Here is a 19,797-nt window from a genome sequence, read left to right on the forward strand (position 1 = left end):
AGGCAGGTGGATCACTTGAGGTAAGGAGTTCGAGACCAGCCTGGCCAACATGGTGAAACCCCATCTCTATTAAAAATACAAAAAAATTAGCCTGGTGTGGTGGCAGGCGCCTGTAGTCCCAGTTACTCAGGAGGCTGAGACAGGAGAATGGCTTGAACCTGGGAGGTGGAGGTTGCAGTGAGCTGAGATTGCACCAGTGCACTCCAGCCTAAGTGAGACAGAGTGAGACTCCGTCTCAAAAAGAAAAGAAAAGAAACAATAGTTTTAAAGCAATTTTTTTTTTTTTTTGGTACGGAGTCTTGCTCTGTCACCCAGGCTGGACTGCAGTGGCATGATCTCAGCTCACTGCAACCTCCGCCTCCAGGGTTCAAGCAATTCTCTTGCCTCAGTCTCCTGAGTAACTAGGATTACAGGCACACGCCACCACGCCCAACTAATTTTTGTATTTTTAGTAGAGATGGGGTTTCACCATGTTGGTCAGGTTGGTCTCGAACTCTTGAACTTATGATCTGCCAGCCTTGGCCTCCCAAAGTGCTGAGATTACAGGTGTGAGCCACTGTGCCCAGTTTAAAGCAAATATTTTCTTTTGGATTTTAATCCATTTCTTCTCATTAAAAACAGTAGTGGTTGGCCTGGCGCGGTGGCTCCGTAATCCAGTGCGTAATCCAAGCACTTTGTGTGGTCGAGGCAGGCGGATCATGAGGTCAGGAGTTTGAAACCAGCCTGGCCAACATGGTGAAACCCCGTCTCTACTAAAATTACAATAAATAGTCAGGTGTGGTGCCTGGAACCTGTCATTCCAGCTACTCAGGAGGCTCAGGCAGGAGAATCACTTGAACACAGGAGGTGAAGGTTGCAGTGGGCCGAAGCCATGCCATTGCACTCCAGCCTAGGCGACAGAGCAAGACTCCATCTCAAAAAAAACTAATAAACAAAAACCAGTAGTGGTAGCCAGGCGAGGTGGCTCATGCCTGTAATCCCAGCACTTTGGGAGGCTGAGGTGGGTGGATCTCTTAAACCTAGGAATTCGAGACCAGCCTGGGGAAAAACCAAGCTAAAACTTTTTACTCCTAATAGAAACTCTGTAAACGTTGAAAGGGAATTGATGAAATCAACTGAAGTCACTGAAAGGGAATTAGCTGCCACAACGCCCAGCTAATTTTTGTTTTTGTTTTTTGTAAAGATGAGGTCTCACCACATTGGCCAGGTTAGTCTCAAACTCCTGGCCTCAAGTGATCTGCCCACCTCAGCCTCCCAAAGTGCTGGGATTACAGGTGTGAGCCACCTCGCCTGGCCTGGTTTATAGTTTTTATTATGTTCAGACGACTGTCCCTCCTCTCTTTTACAGATTTCAATTATTTATATATTAGATTACTTGAAGTTGTCCCAAAGCTCATTCATGTTTTAAATTCTTTTTTCTCTGCAAGTTTTTCTCTGTAGTAGTTACTATTGCTGTACCTTCAAGTTCACTAACCTTTTCTTCTGCAATGTCTGGTTTGTCATTAATCCCATCCAGTGTCTTTTTTAGAAGAAAATCTCATTGTAGGCTGGGTGCCATGCTTCATGCCTATAATCCCAGCACTTTGGGAGGCCGAGGTGGGAGGATCACTTGAGGTCAGGAGTTTGAAACCAGCCTGGCCAACAAGGTGAAACCTCATCTCTACTAAAAATACAAAAATTAGCCGGGCATGGTGGCAAGATCTGTAATGCCAGCTACTTGGGAGGCTGAGGCAGGAGAATCACTTGAGCTTGGCAGAGGATGCAGGGAGCCGAGATTGCACCACTGCACTCCAGCCTGGGCAACAGAGCGAGACTCTGCAAAAAACCACACACACACAGAAAAAAAAGTGGTAGAATCTGGGCAAACTTAAGAGCTGACGGAGGTGTGTGAAGGAATGGTGTGGGGTTTGGGAAGAATCAAAGATGCTTCCTAGGCTTCTGGCCTAAGTAACTGGAAGAATGGAGTTTCATTCACTGAGATGGCGAAGATTGCAGGAGGAAGTGTGGGGAGCATGAGACATGTTCTTCTTGAGATGTCTATTCATTCTCCAAGAGAAAAACAATTTTTTCTTACCAAGTCACTGTACCAGTGAAGATTTCAAAGCCGGGAGTTGGCTATATAGATGTGGAGTTTACAGGAATGGTCTGGGCTGGAAAGAAATATTTGGGTGTCATAACCACATGAAAATGTAACCCTAAAACGTATTTAAGGCTCTAAGACTGGAGGAGATTCATCTAAGGAGTGAGAGCAGACAGCAGAGGTCCAGCACTGACTCTTGGGAACTGTACTATGTAAAGACTGGGAAAAAAAGAAGGACCAGCAGCAGCCAGAACATCCAGGAATGTTTCAACAAGGACGGAGTGTGTCGGGCACAGGGCAGCATGCCTGTAATCCCAGAACTTTGGGAGCAGAGACGGGAGGATCACATGAGCCCAAGAGTTTGAGATCAGCCTGGGTAGCACAGTGAGACCTCTGTTTCTAGGAAAAAAAACCATTTTAACTAGCTGGGCATGCTGGCACGTGCCTGTAGTCCCAACTACTCAGGGGGACTGAGGTGGGAGGATTTCTTGAGCTGTGATCACAGATCAAGATTCTGTCTCAAAAGGAAAAAAAGGATTTAAAATTATGAAGCAGGCTGGGTGCAGTGGCTCACGAGTGTAACACCAGCAATTTGGGAGGCAAGGCATGAGGATCCCTTGAGCTCAGGAGCTTGAGGCCAGCCTGGGCAACACAGCAAGACCCCAATCTCTACAATTTTCTAAAAAATTAGTCAGTGTGGAGGTGAATGCCTGTAGTCCCAGCTACTCAGGAACTTGAGGTGGGAGGATCACTTGAGCCTAGAGTAGAAAACCAGCCTGGGGAACACAGACTCTATCCCTACAAATATTAGCCACTGCAATCTCGGCATGTTGGAAGGCCAAGGCAGGAGAATTGCTTGGGCCCAGGAGTGTGAATCTGCAGTGAGCTATTATGACACCACTGTACTCCAGCCTGGGCAACAGAGACCGTGACTCAAAAAAACAAAAACAAAAACAAGACAAAATCGTCAATTCTGAGCCACAAGTAGATGACTTCTCCTATTCTCTTTTTGGGATATTTAAAAATTAGTATGTGGCCAAATGCAGTGGCTCACACCTGTAATCCAAGCACTTTGGGAGGCGGAGGTGGGCGGATCACCTGAGTTTAGGAGTTTGAGACCAGCCTGGCCAACATGGTGAAACCCTGTTTCTACTGAAAATACAAAATTAGCCGGGCGTGGTGGTGCAGGCCTGTAATCCCAGCTACTCGGGGGCTGAGGCAGGCAAATCGGTTGAACCCAGGAGGCAGAGGTTGCAATGAGCTGAAATTGAGACACTGCACTCCAGTCTGGGAGACAAGAATGAAATTCCATCTAAGAAATAATAACGTATAGGTGTTGTAATGGACCAAGCGTACAAAATTATCACAAAGACAAAAGTATGCCAAATTGCAGGGTCTTTATTGCCGGCGACCATGGAAGACTCACGTCTCTCAAACCCACGGCCCCGAAGGGAGGGTGCCAAGACTTTTTATACCCGAAAAACCACCTTGGGAGTGGGGGTGACGAGCACGGAGGGGGATGAAGGGGCTTCAGACATTCCCAGGGCTGGTGGATTCTCTAAATCATTCCTGGACAGGGACGGGGGTGGGGGCCTCCGGACATTCCGAGGGCTCGGGGGCTTATTGTCACTCTAATTGCTACCTAAGTGATTTACATTGATAAACCTTAGTTTACACTTGTCTGGGTAGCGGTGGAATTTACAGATCTTAGTTCACAGGGGTCAAGATGAAATTAGCTTGGGCCGCGTATCCTGATAAGCAAAAACCAAAGTCAGCAGTTATTGCAAGGAGAATGGGGCAGTTATTACAACTCATTTTTGGAGACACAGCTTTGTCTTATAAAATGGCGTTGCTCAGGTTCTGGCTCCAGGCCAGCTATAGCACATATGTAATTATAATTTAGACTACCATAACATTCGACTATGCGCATGATTAGCTGGCGATCCCGACCCTATCAGAAAGGCTCCGGGCAGGATGTTGCAGTTTATCACAAACAATTCGAGGACTTTAAGGCCCAGATTCACTGGTCATTCCAGTGGTGACCCAACTGCTTTGCAACTACAAATTGCAATCACGCAAAAGAAAAAAAAAAGGGGGCTGGACACGGTGGCTCACGCCTATAATTCCAGCACCTTGGGAGGCCAAGGCGGGCAGATCACTTGAGGTCAGGAGTTTGAGACCAGCCTGACCAACATAGCGAAACCCCATCTCTACTAAAAATGCAAAATGAGCCGGGCGTGGTGGGTGCAGGCCTGTAATCCCAGTAAATCGAGAGGCTGAGGCAGGAGAATCGCCTGAATCCGGAGGTGGAGGTTGCAGTGAGCCGAGATCATGCCACTGCACTCCAGCCTGGGCGATAAGAGCGAACCTCGGTCTCAAAAAAAAAAAAAAAGTTAAATAACAGCAAGCAACTGCATGCATGGACGCTGTGTCCGGGGTGGGAAACGCCGCGCAAGCAATCCATCCCCAAATCAGCGATGGCTGAGCGGGTCCCGACCTCGCCGACCCGACTGCGCGCCTCCAAGCAACAGCACAGTGCGGCTAAATTGGATTCGACAGCACCGGAAACGGCGACTCCCACTTGGGGCGCTGCGGACACACGAGTGAGGCTGCCTTCCAGGAAGCAAACAAAAAAAAAGGGGGAAAATAAGGGGGGGAAAGAAAGAAAAAAGAGAGAGAGAGTGGCGAGCAGGGGCCTCGGCCGCCGCCCACAAGCCCTGCCGCGTGCTCGTCCTCAGCGCGGTTCTCCCGGTCACCGCCCTCAGCCATCGGCCTCCCCCCTGGTGGTCCAGGCCTCGGACTCCGCGGCCGGCCCGGCGCCCTCAGGTGCGTACCCCGCCCCCGCCGCTGCCGCCGCCGCCGCCATTAGGGGCAGGTTGCCTTGCTCGGAACGTCCTCCTCCCGAGAGCCTGGGGAAGGGAGGCCGCCCGGCCGCAGCGAGAGGTGGTCCCCCGGAACACCCCAGCGCCCCGAGGCGGCTCCCCCCCCACGAACCCCGGTCCCTGCGGGCTGGACCAGAGGTGTAAGGGTGGGGGCGGGGAAGCCTTGCCGCGGGGGTAGCGGTCGTACGCACGGAGTGCACATCCCTCTCCTTCCTGATTGGCCGAGCGGGGGTGTGCGTGGGGGTCAAACTCCGCCCGGCGTACGTGGGGGCTCTCGCGCTGCGTGCAGACTCACTTGATTGGTTGGATGAGGGGGCGGGGTCGCCGCTGTTACCAGGGATCCGCGCCCGGATCCGCCCCCTCACGTCACGCGTTGCGGAGAGGCCCAGGTTGTGGGTTTTGTCCTGGTCCTCGCGACGGCCACCGGGGATCGGATCTGTTTGTTGGCGGAAAACCAATCCAGACTCCCGAGGAAAAAGGCCGAGGCCCGGGAATTGTCCGTTGTAATTCTGGTTTCGAGTTCAAGGAGGAAAAGGGATCGCAGGGTTGTATTCACCCCTCAAGCCCAAGCTTTCTTGTTTCTTAATAACAGCTTCTTTGAGATCCATTGTAAAATTCACCTTTTAAGACTGAATAATTCAGTGCATAGAGTTGTGCAACCTTTGCCGCTAATTGCAGAACGTTTTCAGCACCCGAAAAGAAACTGCAACCCCATTAGGCGGTCATTCTGCGGTCCCCACCCGGTCCCCACACCCAGTCCCTGGCAATCACTTTTGTCTCCATGCATTTGCCTAATCTGGACTTTTCGTGTGGATAGACTCATCCCAAGAAGTTTTTTGTGTGCCTGGCATCTTTCCTTCCTTACAGCTCAATAAAAATCCATGCTATGAATACACGGCATTTTGATTTTCCATCCATTGATGGCTAGTTGGGTAATTTCCACCTTTTGGCTGTTTTGAATAATGCTGCTGTGAACATTGGTGTACACGTTTTTGTGCGGACATTTGTTTTCAATTCTCTTAGGTATATACCAAGGACTGGAATTGCTGGGCCACGCTTTGTGTTTTGAGGAAAAAAAAATGTTTTAGTTTCGTGATGGTAATTTGAAGTAAGCAGATGTCTAGATATAAGCCTGGAAAGTGGCCAGTTGGATATTGCTCACGGCTGCAGTTGAAGACTCCAGCAGCCTTTCCTCCTCTTTGCTTCCATTTGGAGAGGAAGCTGTCTGCCGCTGTGTGACTTCAGTAGACGTGGGGCTTGGCACCGGGTTGCAGCTGGGATCAGTCTTCAGTGGCGATTTGGAGTGGGTCACGGTTCTTCCTGCCTGCCTGCCTGCCTGCCTGTTTAGTCTCTGATGTCTGGTCCCCAGGGCCCTGGCTCTTCCCCCACGCCTTCAGCCTGCACAGTCCCTTCTCTCATTCTCAGGCTGCAGAACCTGGAAGTACAGTTGTTCCCCCCTTACCCGCTGTTTCAGTTACCTGAGGTCAACCATGGTCTGAAAATATTACATGGAAAATTCCAGAAATAAACAATTCATAAGTTTTAAATTGCACGCTGTGATGAAATCTCGCGCTGTACAGCCTGGGCAGTGAATTGTCCCCTTTGTTCAGCGTCCCCACGCTGTGGACGCTCCCCAGCCATAGTCACTTAGTAGCTGGCTCGGTTATCAGATCGACTGTCACAGTGTCCCAGTGCAAGTCACCCTTATTTTCCGCCATCATGGCCCCAAAGCACAAGAGTATCGATGCTGGCAATTTGGCTAGACCAAAGAGAAGCCGGAAAGTGCTTCCTCTAAGTGAAAAGGTGAAAGTTCTCGACTTGATCAGGAAAGAAAAAAAATCCTATGCTGAGGTTGCTAAGATCTACGGGAAGAATGAATCTTCCATCCGTGAAATTGTGAAGAAGGAAAAGGAAATCCGTGCTAGTTTTGCTGTCTCACCTCCAACTGCTAAAGTGACGGCCACCGTGCGTGACAAGTGCTTAGTTAGGATGGAACAGGCGCTGCATCTGTGGGTGGAAGAGATGAACAGAAAACGTGTTCCGATTGACAGCAATGTGTTGCGCCAGAAAGCGCTGAGCCTGTACCAGGACTTCAGCAAGGGATGCCCTGAAACTGACCCCAAGCCATTTACTGCGAGTAAGGGATGGTTACACAGATTCAGGCATAGATTCTCACACCATTACAAGAAGAAGAAGGGTGAGTACATTGCAACAAGTTATATTGAGAAAGAGAGAGAGAGGAGAGAGAGATCACAGTCACATGACATTACAGTACTCGATATACTTATTCTAGCTTATTGTTGTTAATTTCTTATTGTGGCTAATTTATAAATTGAAATTTATCGTACGTATGTATGTACAGGTTGACCATCTCTAATCTAAAAACTAAAATTTGTAATGTTCCAAAATCCAAAACTTACTGAATGCTGACCTGATGCGAATTGAAAATTCCATACCTGACACCTTTTCCTTTTTTTTTTTTTTTTTTTTTTGAGACAGAGTCTCATCCTGTCACCCAGGCTCTAGTGCAGTGATTGATCTCTGCTAACTCCAAGCTCTGCCTCCTGGATTCAAGCGATTCTCCTGCCTCAGCCTCCCGAGTAGCTGGGATTACAGGTGCACACCACCATGCCCGACTAATTTTTATGTTTTTAGTAGAGACAGTGTTTCACCATGTTGGCCGGGCTGGTCTCTAACTCTTGATCTCAGGTGATCCACCCACCTCAGTCTCCAAAAGTGCTGGGATTACAGGCATGAGCCACTGAGCCTGGCTGGCCTTCTTTTTTTTCTCTTGAAACAGAGTCTTGCCCTGTTGCCCAGGGTCTCACCGTGTTGAAATGGTGGGATCACAGCTCACTGCAGCCTCAACCTCCTGGGCTCAGGCAGTCCTCCCATCTCAGCCTCCTGAGTAGCTGGGACCACAGGCATGCACCCCCACGCCTAGCTAATTTTTAATTTTTTTGTAGAGGTGAGATCCCATTATGTTGCCGGGCTGGTCCCACTATGTTGCCTGGACTGGCCAACGTGGTGAAACCCCGTCTCTACTAAAAATACAAAAATTAGCCAGACGTGCTGCGCACCTGTAATCCTAGCTACTTGGGAGGCTGAAGCAGGAAAATTGCTTGAACCCAGGAGGCATAGGTTGCCATGAGTCAACATTGCACCACTGCACTCCAGCCTGGGCGACAGAGTGAGACTCCATCTCAAAAAAAGAAAAAGAACATAACAGATGTAGGGTTTGGCACTAGCCGCAGTTCCAGGCATCCACTGGGGGTCTTGGAAGAGTCTGCCGAAGATAAGGGGGAGACTCCTGGCCCATCATTTCTCTCATCCCTCCCATTTGATCAGTCTGCATTCCTACATGCCTGGGCCATTTCATGCATGTCTGGCTTCTTTTACCGTATTGCCTGTGATTCTGCCTCATGCAGGCAGGTCTTTCTCACTTGAGAGCAGGAGTTAGATTCTGTTCACCTTTGTTTCCCCTCCACTTCCTGCCAGCAGTATACATTTTTTTTTTTTTTTGAGACAGAGTCTTGCTCTGTCACCCAGACTAGAGTGCAGTGACGCAATCATGGCTCACTGCAACCTCCGCTTCCTTGGTTGAGGGGATTCTCCTGCCTCAGCCTCCTGAGTAGCTGGGATCACAGGCATGCGCCACCATGCCCAGCTAATTTTTTTTGTACTTTGAGACGGAGTCTCACTCTGTCACCCAGGCTGGAGTGCAGTGGCACAGTCTTGGCTCACTGCCACCTTTGCCTCCTGTATTCAAGAGATTTTCCTGCCTTAGCCTCCCAAGTAGCTGGAATTACAGGTGCCCCCCACCATGCCTGTCGTGTGTGTGTGTGTGTGTGTGTGTGTGTGTGTGTGTGTGTGTTTAGTAGAGACAGGGTTTAATCATGTTGGCCATGCTGGTCTTGAACTCCTGACCTCAGGTAATCTACCTGCCTTGGCCTCCCAGAGTGCTGGGATTACAGGCATGAGCCACTGCACCTGGCCAGTAGTATATATTTTTACATCACAGATGCTCAATACGTTTTTGTTGAATGGTGAAACAGTGTATGCTTGAGTTGAAACAGTGTACACAGTTGAGCTGTGAAGAAGGTAGAACTTATTAATTAAAATCAAGCCCTGGGGCTGGGTATGGTGGCTTATGCCTGTAATCCCAGCACTTTGGGAGGCTGAGGTGGGAGGATCGCTTGAGCCCAGGAGTTCAAGACTGGCCTGGGCACCATGGCAAAACTCTGTCTCTACAAAAAAAAAAAAAATTAGCTGGGTATGGTGGTGTGCGCCTGTGTTCCCAGCTACTTGGGAGACTGAGGTGGGAGGATCACTTGAGCCTGGGAGGTCCAGGCTGCAGAGAGCTATGATCATGCCACTACACTTCAGTCTGGGTGACAGCAAGAGCTTATCTCAAAAGCAAAAAGCAAAACAAAACAAAAAACAAGCACCAGGTCTGGGCGCAGTGTCTCATTCCTGTAATTCCAGTACTTTGGGAGGCTGAGGCAGAAGGATCGTTTGAGCCTAGGAGTTCAAGACCAGCCTGGCAACAGAGTAAAACCTTGTCTCTACAAAAAATAAAGTAAAATGAGCTGGGCATGGTATTGCACCACCGCACTTCAATCTAGAGGACAGAGTGAGACTCTGTCTGAAAATCAAAACAAAACAAAAAATCTAAGCCCTTTAAAACCTGAAAAATTAACCTTGGAAAGGAAAATCTAGAAACAGTTTTTAAAAATAATCAGGCCTCTATTTCAAGATTTCAGAGTTTTCTTAAAGGGAGTGGAAGACATTGCAAATGATGAAAGGTTGTAACGGATAGATACAGATTCTAGATCAGGGATGGGCAAACTTTGTATGATAGTAAATATTTTTGGCTTTGGGGACATGGAGTCCTTGTCACATGCATGCAAACCTTCCTTTGCAGGAAAGCAGCTGTAAACAAGATGTAAACAAGTGAGTGTGACTGTGTTCCGGCAAAGCTTTTCACAAAAGTAGGCTGCAGTCTGGATTTGACCTGTAGGCTGTGTCCTACGTATTTGCTTTTCATTAGTAAAATATTACATTAGAAGGACAGAAAGTCCTCCAGGATTGCTAGGAAAACAAACTGAGATTTGAAAGTTTTTGGAGTCTACGGTTTTTAAAGAGCAAAAAGGGCCAGGTGCGGTGGTTCGTGCCTGTAATCCCAGCACTTTGGGAGGCCAAGGTGGGCAGATCACCTTAGGTCAAGTGTTTAAGACCAGCCTGGCCAACATGGTGAAACCCTGTCTCTACTAAAAATACAAAAATTAGCCGGATGTGGTGCGTGCCTGTAATCCTAGCTACTCAAGAGACTGAGGTTGCATTGAGCTGAGATTGCACCACTGCACTCCATCCTGGGCCGCAGAGCAAGACTCCATCTCAAAATAAAATAAAATAGCAAAAAGTTAAGTACTATATAAAAATCTGTCATCTCAATAAATGGTGCTGGGACTGCATATGTGAGTAGAAAAAAGGATTAATAACTATATCGGCTTTGGGAGATTTTATTCTGCGGTACAAGCTGTTATGGTCAAGGATTTTGGGCTTTATTGGAGTGTATTGAAATTTTCTCAGGAAAATGTTCTTGGGATAGGAACACTATGTTGGCTTATAGTCATGTTTCATTATTTTCAGTTTTCTATTAATGCATGCTGTGTTCCAAATCATAGAACATAAAAGACAGCATTCCTGCCACCATTTGTTATTATGTACAAAATGTAAAGAAAGTACAATAATTATGAAACAGCCCAGCACGGTGGGACACACCTGTAATCTCAGCACTTTGGGAGGATGAGGCAGGCACTTCACTTAAGCCCAGGAGTTTGAGACCAGTCTGGGCAACATGGCAAAACCCCCTCTCTACAAAAAATATAAAAATTAGCTGAACGTGATGGTGTATGTCTGGGATTCCAGCTACTCAGGAGGCTGAGGTGGGAGGATCACCCCAGGGAGGCAGACGCTGCAGTGAGCTGTGACTGCACCACTGCATTCCAGCCTAGGTGACAGAGTGAGACCCTGGCTCAAAAGCTGATGATAATTATTACGAAACACTTGTTTTTAAATGATTGCTGTTAGCATAGTTGATGCCAACTGATAGTATCTTTTTTTTTTTAATTCTACCTGATATCATCCTGCCTATTATTTTATTCTTTGGCTTTTTAAATTTTTAAATTTGTATTTTTGTTAGTTTGTGTTATTTTTATTTTATTTTTTGGTAAAAAGCAGACTTTTGACATCACAGCTGCTAGGGATTACTGTGGTATAATATTCTGGGGTGATGGAACTATTTTATACCTTGATTTTAATGGTAGCTATATAACTTTATATATGTCAAAATTCATAGGGGCCGAGGGCGTGGCTCAGTCTTGTAATCCCAACACTTTGGGAGGCCGAGGTGGCAGATCATCTGAGGTCAGGAGTTCGAGACCAGCCTTGGCAACATGATGAAGCCTCCTCTCTATTAAAAAAAAAAAAAATACAAAAGATGATCCAGGCATGGTGGCACACACCTCTGGTCCCAACCACTCAGGAGGCTGAGGCACAAGGATTGCTTGAGCCCAGGATGGAGAGGGTGCAATGATCTGAGAGTGCAATGCTGCACTCCAGCCTGGGTGACAGAGTGAGAACCTGTCTCAAAGAAAAAAAAATCATAGAACTATACACTGAAAAGGGTGAACTTTGCTGTATAAAAATTATGCTTGAGCCGGGCGTGGTGACTCACGCTTGTAATCCCAGCACTTTGGGAGGCCGAGGTGGGCAGATCATGAAGTCAAGAGATCGAGACCATCCTGGCCAACATGGTGAAACCCCGTCTCTACTAAAAATACAAATATTAGCTGGGCGTGGTGCATGCACGTGTAGTCCCAGCTACTCAGGAGGCTGAGGCAGGAGAATTGCTTGAACCCAGGAGGCAGAGATTGCAGTGAGCCGAGATCGCACCACTGCACTCCAGCCTGGCACCTGGAGACAGAGCAAGACTCTGTCTCAAAAAAAAAAATTATGCTTGAATATTAAAACATTTGTGGCTGACTCTGGGCACACTGCCTATGGATCAACCATATGCCACAGGGCGCAGAAAAAAAGAGTGACGCAAACAAGCATTTCACCTTTATAATCAAGGAAATGAAACATATCCTCATGTAGTCTAGTTTACATCAGGTAAAAGAATTTTTATTTAAGGCCAGGCATACTGGCTCATGCCTGTAATCTCAGCACTTTGGGAGGCCAAGGTGGGTGGATCACCTGAAGGTCAGGAGTTCGAGACCAGCCTGGCCAACATGGTAAAACCCTGTCTCTACTAAAAATACAAAAAATTAGCCAGATGTGGTGGCAGGTGCCTGTAATCCCAGCTACTCGGGAGGCTGAAGCAGGAGAATCACATGAACCTGGGAGGCAGAGGTTGCAGTGAGCCAAGATCGCGCCACTGCACTCCAGCCTGGGCAACAAGAGTGAAACTTCTCTTCAAAAAAAAAAAGAATTTTTATTTAAAAACTTCTTCCAGGCTGGGCGTGGTGGCTCACTCCTGTAATCCCAGCACTTTGGGAGGCCGAGGCAGGTGGATCATGAGGTCAGGAGATCAAGACCATCCTGGTTAACATGGTGAAACCCCATCTCTACTGAAAATACAAAAAATTAGCTAGGCGTGGTGGCACGTGCCTGTAGTTCCAGCTACTCAGGAGGCTGAGGCAGGAGAATTGCTTGAACCTGGGAGGCAGAGGTTGCAGTGAGCTGAGATCATGCCACTTTACTCCAGCCTGGGTGACAGAGTGAGACTCTATCTCAAAAATAAAAATAAAAATAAATAAAGTGTACAGTTCAGTGGTTTCTTAAAATATATTCACAGAGTTGTACAACGATCATTACAGTCAAATTGTGAATATTTTTATCACCCTGAAAAGAAACCTACCTTTTGCTGTCAACCCTAAACATCTAGTAATCTACACTCAGTTCCTATAGATTTCCCTACTCTAGAAATTTAATATGAATGGAATTACATAATATGTGATTCCTTTGGATTTTAAGTTGAGGGGATTCATAAAAGGTCAGAAGTGAAAGAAACGTTCAAAGGAAGTAGTTCATTGAGCCAGGTGCAGTGACTCAGGAGGATGAGGTGGGAGGATGGCCTGAATCCACTAGTTGGAGGCTGCAGTGAACTATGATCGAGTCACTGCATTCCAACCTGGGTGACAGTGTGAGACCCTGACTTTTTTTTTTTGAGTCAGAGTCTTGCTCTGTCGCCAGGTGCCAGGCTGGAGTGCAGTGGCGCAATCTCGGCTCACTGCAATCTCCACCTCCTGGGTTCAAGCAATTCTCCTGCCTCAGCCTCCCGAGTAGCTGGGACTACAGGCGCACGCCACCATACCTGGCTAATTTTTGTATTTTTTAGTAGAGGCAGGGTTTCACCATGTTGGCCGGGATGGTCTCGATCTCTTGATCTCGTGATCTGCCCGCCTCGGCCTCCCAAAGTGCTGGGATTACAGGCGTGAGCCACCGCGCCTGGCCGACCCTGACTTTTAAAAAAGCAGAGGCCGGGTGCGGTGGCTCACGCCTATAATCCCAGCCCTTTGGGAGGCTGAAGCGGGCAGATCACCTGAGGTCAGGAGTTTGAGACCAGCCTGGCCAACATGGTGAAACCCTGTCTCTACTAAAAATACGAAAATTAGCCAGTTGTGGTGGTGGGCACCTGTAATCCCAGCTACTAGGGAGGCTGAGACAGGAGGATCTCTTGAACCCAGGAGGTGAGCCAAGATCACGCCATTGCAATCCAGCCTGGGCAACAAGAGGGAAACTCCATCTAAATAAATAAATAAATAAGCAGACCAGGTGCAGTGGCTCATTCCTGTAATCCCAGGGCTTTGGGAAGCGGAGGCAGGTAGATCACTTGAGGTCGGGAGTTCGAGAACAGCCTGGACAACATTGTGAAACACCATCTCTACTAAAAGTACAAAAAATTTCCCGGGTGTGAGTGAGGGAGGGTACCTGTAGTCCCAGCTACTCGGAGGCTGAGGCAGGAGAATCGCTTGAACCCGGGAGGCGGAGGTTGCGGTGAGCAGACGACTGCGCCACTGCACTCCAGCCTGGACGACACAGCGAGGCTCCATGTCAAAAAAAAAAAAAAATTAAAAAGCAGTTGATTTTGTATCTTCAATAGACAAGGTGCCAGAGTCCAGCCCGCGGCTCTCGTGGCGTTCAGTCCCATGGGGACCAGCACATCGGGTGCTTCCTAAGCATGTCACCTGCCTGGCCCGGTGCCACCTCTGGTGTTCATTGTTAATGCCACCTCCTGATGGCAGTCTCTTTCTCGGGGAAGAGGAGAGAAGAGATGGAGCCATCCCCAAGTGCAGGGTGCAGGGAAGGCTCCACGAATAGTCTCCACTAAGGACCGTCCCAGAAAGTAACCTCTGGACGCGCGAAGAGCAGTGAACTTCCGGTGTGACCCGGATGCACTTATTTCCAGAGAGCAGGACGCCCAGAGAAGGCGAGTGGGTCGCTGCCCCCAGAGACTTTTCATCCTGCAGGGCTCGCTGCCTGCCCTGACAGTTCTGATAATCACGTAGGACCTTCATCACCTGGGGCGCCCCGTAGGATGTTGCTGTGGCGTCTCCTGGATTACTCTGTAATCCAGAGTAGCTGGGATTACAGACGCGAGCCATTTTTAGTATTTTTAGTAGAGAACTGGTCTCACCATATTGGTCAAGCTGGTCTCGAACTCCTGACCTCAAGCGATCTGCGCGCCTCAGCCTCCCAAAGTGCTGGGATTACAGGCGGGAGTCACCGCGCCGGCCCCATTTCTTTCTTTCCTTTTTTTTTTTGAGATGGAGTTTTGTTCTTGTTGCCCAGGCTGCAGTGCAGTGGCGCAATCGCGGCTCACCGCAACTTCTGCCTCCCGGGTCAAGTGATTCTCCTGCCTCAGCCTCCGGAGTAGCCTGGACTACAGGCGTGTGCCACCACGCCCGGCTAATTTTTTGTATTTTTAGTAGAGACGGGGTTTCACCGTGTTAGCCAGGATGGTCTCGATCTCCTGACTTCATGATCTGCCCGCTTTGGCCTCCCAAAGTGCTGGGATTACAGGCGTGAGCCACTGTGCCTGGCCCCATTTCTTAATACACATTGAGTGTGATGACGTCATAGATCAATGGCAATTTAAGGTGTGAAGAAGTGGAAATAGCACTAGGCAAAAATTATCCTGGTATATGTTCTAGCTTTGCTTGGATAACTTGCTAAGTTGTAAAATGAGAATACTTTTAACACCCCTTTCTCTCCCGGGAATACTAAAGACAAAATAAGATTATGAATGGAAATTCTCTGAGCTTCCAAAATAATAAGGATGGAGCGTGATCTAAGGGAGTGTTCTGATTGGCCGGGCGCGGTGGCTCACGCCTGTAATCCCAGCACTTTGGGAGGCTGAGGCGGGTGGATCACGAGGTCAAGAGATCGAGACCATCCTGGTCAACATGGTGAAACCCGTCTCTACTAAAAATACAAAAAAAATTAGCTGGGCATGGTGGCACGTGCCTGTAATCCCAGCTACTCAGGAGGCTGAGGCAGGAGAATTGCTTGAACCCAGGAGGTGGAGGTTGCGGTGAGCCGAGATCGCGCCATTGCACTCCAGCCTGGGTAACAAGAGCGAAACTCCGTCTCAAAAAAAAAAAAAAAAAAAAAAAAAAAAAAAGGGAGTATTCTGGTGAATGGAAACATAACACACCTTTGCTGTTACATACTCTTTGATGTACATTTGTTTGGTGAGAGTACCGCGTGATAACTCTGGAATCTAGAATGCTCAAAAAAATACTTTCTAGGACCTATGCATCTCCTGGCTGGATGCTGCTTTTTCTACTCCTGATCTTAGCCAAAAAGCAGAGAGGCGATTGAGGCTGCTTTTTATGACTCCAGCTCTGTTGCTAGAACAGGGTCTTTGCTATGAAAAACAATATTGGCCAGGCGAGGTGGCTCACACCTGTAATCCCAGCACTGTGGGAAGCGGAATCGGGCAGATCGCTTGAGCCCAGGAATTGGAGAGCAGCCTGTACAACATAGTGAAACCCTGTCTCTACTAAAAATGCAAAACTTAGCGAAGTGTGGTGGCATGCACCTGTAGTCCCAGCCACCTGGGAGGCTGAGATGGGAGGATCAACTGAGCCCAGAAGGTTGAGGATACAGTGAGCCATGATCACATTCCAGCCTAGGTGACAGAGCAAGATCCTGTCTCAAAAAAAAAAAAACAAAACAGGCCAGGTGTGGTGGCTCACACCTGTAATCCCAGCACTTTGGGAAGCCGAGGCGAGTGGATCACTTGAGGTCAAGAGTTCGAGATGAGCCTGGCCAACATGGTGTAACCCTGTCTCTACTAAAAATACAAAAATTAGCTGGGTGTGGTGGCTCACTCCTGTAATCCCAGCTACTCGGGAAGTTGAGGCAGGAGAATCGCTTGAACCGGGGAGGCGGAGGTTGCAGTGAGCTGAGTTCGTGCCACTGCACTCTAACCTGGGTGACAGAGCGAGACTCAAAGAAAAAAATCTGTCTTCCTTCCACGTGCACACTCATGTTGATCCACTGCACTCCAGCCTGGGTGGCAGAGTGATACTCATCTCAAAAAACAAACAAGCAAACCTCTACCTATCTCTTCCTTCCCCCTACCATTCTGTTGAATAATGATAGAGATATATAGATTTATAAAAACATTTAACAATAATTTGCATCCTACTGGTTCAGCATAGCTAATGGCTAATGTTCTCAGAAAGATTATAACGCTAAGGGATCCTCTAGTGTCTTCAAATAATTTTGATAGTTGCATTTTTAGAATTTCTTTTTAACCTTCTGTAACTATCCAGACTGGCTAGGGTGTGCTGTGGTTGCAGAAGACACCAGATTTTGGAGGATTAAAATAAGCAAGGACTTATTTCTTAGTCCCACTAAAAGTCTTCTGTGCGTTGTCTGTGAGTCTGTTTCATGTTGTCTGCAATCTGGAACCCAGGCTGCTGTGGCGGTCCTATGTGGAACATTTCCAGTGGCCACCGAGGAGGAAGAGAGAGTGTGGCAAAGTGAAGTTACTTCCCTGACATCCTCAGTCCACGAAAGTCATGTGGCCACACCACATTCAAGTGGGCAAGGAATCAATCCACATGATCTGAAAGAGACCTTTGTGAACATTTCCAAATAACCTCATGTGACCTCCACACTTTGCTCCCTTAAATCTTCAGTTTTGGCCGGGCCCAGTGGCTTGTGCCTGTAATCCCAGCCCTTTGGGAGGCCAAGGCAAGTGGATCACCTGAGGTCAGGAGTTTGAGACCAGCCTGGCCAACATGGTAAAACCCTATCTCTACTAAAAATAACAAAAATTAGCCAGATGTGATGGCACATGCCTGTAATCCCAGCTACTCAGGAGGCTGAGGCAGGAGAATCACTTAAACCCAGGAGGCGGAGGTTGCAGTGAGCCAAGATTGCACCACTGCACTCAAGCGTGGGTGACAAGAGCAAAACTCAAACAAAAAAAAAATCTGTCTTCCTTCCCTGTGCACACTCATGTTGATCTGCTTATTTTTTGCTTACAAATAGAATTAAACCAAATATTGGAGGGACATGATGTAGCTGACAGGTACTTAATTTGCAAGCTCCATTTCAAAAAGTTCTTTTTAGGATTTCAGAGAATTTTTTCAAAGAAATTTCTTAAAGCCAACTTTATTTAGAGCTTAGCAAAATGTATCAGCCAGGCACAGTGGTTCAGCCTGTCATCCCAGCACTTAAGGTGGCCGACGCAGGAGGATGGCTTGAGCCTGGGAGTTTGAGACCAGCCTGGACAATACAGCAAGACCCCGTCTTTACCCAAACAAAGTTAAAAAATTAGCTGGGCATGGTGATGTATGCCTGCGGTCCCAGCTACTCGGGAGGGTGAGGCAGGAGGATTGCTTGAGCCAGGGAGTTGAAGGATGCAGTGAGCCATGATTGCATCACTACTCTCCAGACTGGGTGACACAGATCCTGTCTCTAAAAACAAAACAAACAAAAAACGTAAAGAGCTTTGCAAAATTTAGAGTGAGCTTTTAAGAGACAGAAGTTCAAAGGGGAGAGGGAAAGAAGGAATTTTTTCTCTTCTCATCTTTAATACACAAACCCACTGCATCCTTTCTATATATAAGTGAAACTGGTAGCTGGCATAACCATGCTAAAATCTAACTAAACATCATTGGATTAATAAGATACAAATCCTCCTCTCATCTGGGAAACAGCCTGCTCCTCTCACATAATACCTGAGTTTGTTTTATGGGGAGGCTATGTGTAGGTTTAGTGGAAAATATATTCTATAAAAGTTAGCACAAAAATAAATGTAAGCTGAGCGCAGTGGTTCACGTCTGTAATCCCAGCACTTTGGGAGGCTGAGGCAGGTGGATCATGAGGTCAAGAGATGGAGACCATCCTGACCAACGTGGTGAAACCCTGTCTGTACTAAAAATACAAAAATTAGCAGAGCATGGTGGTGCATACCTGTAGTCCCAGCTACTCGGGAGGCTGAGCAGGAGAATTGCTTGAACCTGGGAGGCGGAGGTTCCAGTGAGCCAATATCGCACCACTGCACTCCACCCTGGTGACAGAGTGAGACTCTGTCTCAATAAATAAATAAATAAATTTAAAAGACTGGGTGTGGTGGCTCAAGCCTTTAATCCCAGAACTCTGGGAGGCCTAGGCAGATGGATCACCTGAGGTCAGCAGTTTGAGACCAGGCTGGTCCAACATGGTGAAACCCCATCTCTACTAAAAATACAAAAATTAGCCAGGTGTGGTGGTGGGCACCTGTAATTCCAGCTACTTGGGAGACTGAGGCAGGTGAATCACTTGAACCTGGGAGGCGGAGGTTGCAGTGAGCCGAGATCGTGCCATTGTACTTTGTCTCAAAAAAAAAAAAGGGCTGGGAGTGGTGCCTATAATCCTAGCACTTTGGGAGTCTGAGGCAGGCAGATCACTTGAGACCAGGAGTTCAAGACCAGTGTGGGCAACATGGCAAAACCCTGTCTCTACAAAAAAAAAATTAGCCAGGTGTGATGGTGTGTGCCTGTAGTCTCAGCTGTTTGTGAGCCTACAGTGGGCTGAGATCTCCCCACTGCACTCCAGCCTAAGCAACAGAGCAAGACCCTGTTTTTAAATAAGTAAATTTTTTTTTTTTTTTTGAGACAGAGTCTCACTCTGTTGCCAGGCGCCAGGCTGGAGTGCAGTGGCGCAATCTTGGATCACTGCAACCTCCGCCTCCTGGATTCAAGCAATTCTCCTGCTTCAGCTTCCTGGGTAGCTGGGACTACAGGCGCATGCCACCATGCCCAGCTAATTTTTTTGTATTTATAGTAGAGACAGGGTTTCACCATGTTGGCCAGGATGGTCTCAATCTCTTGACCTTATGATCCGCCTGCCTCCACCTCCCAAAGTGCTGGAATTACAGACTTGAGCCACTGCGCCCGGCCAAGTAAATAGTTTTTAAAAAAGGAATTTGGCTGGGCACAGTGGCTCACACCTGTAATCAGGAATTTGAGACCAGCTGGCCAACATGGGGAAACCTCATCTCTACTAAAAATACAAAAAATAGCTGGGCATGGTGGCAGGTGCCTGTAATCCCAGCTGCTTAGGAGGCTGAGCCAGGATAATCACTTGAACCCGAGAGGCGGAGGTTGCCATGAGTCGAGATCGCATCACTGCACTCCAGCCTGGGCAACAAGAATGAAACTCAATCTCAAAAAAAAAAAAAAGAAAGAAAGAAAACAGGGCTGAGTGTGGTGGCTCACACCTGTAATCCTAGCACTTTGAGAGGCCAAGGAAGGCAGACCGCTTTGA

General features: G+C 47.8%; 1 protein-coding gene across 3 annotated transcripts in view; it reads left to right on the forward strand.

The window, feature by feature from the left end:
• Positions 1-4,498: 4,498 nt before the first annotated feature.
• Positions 4,499-19,797, forward strand: part of LOC105715008 (general transcription factor II-I repeat domain-containing protein 2B) — a 60,624-nt gene continuing 45,325 nt past the window's right edge. For 2 of the 3 annotated variants that reach the window (XM_064375629.1, XM_064375630.1), the window contains exon 1: positions 5,258-7,159. In XM_064375629.1, the coding sequence (XP_064231699.1) occupies positions 6,682-7,159 (478 nt within the window). In that variant the 5' untranslated portion in view covers positions 5,258-6,681. Of the gene's footprint in view, positions 4,907-5,257; positions 7,160-19,797 lie in introns of those variants that run through there. The other variant, XM_064375631.1, reaches the window with a different exon arrangement.

The sequence above is a fragment of the Aotus nancymaae genome, unplaced genomic scaffold (genome assembly GCF_030222135.1).
Source record: "Aotus nancymaae isolate 86718 unplaced genomic scaffold, 86718_ANA_hifiasm-v0.15.2.pri h1tg000012l, whole genome shotgun sequence".
Lineage (NCBI taxonomy): Eukaryota > Metazoa > Chordata > Mammalia > Primates > Aotidae > Aotus > Aotus nancymaae.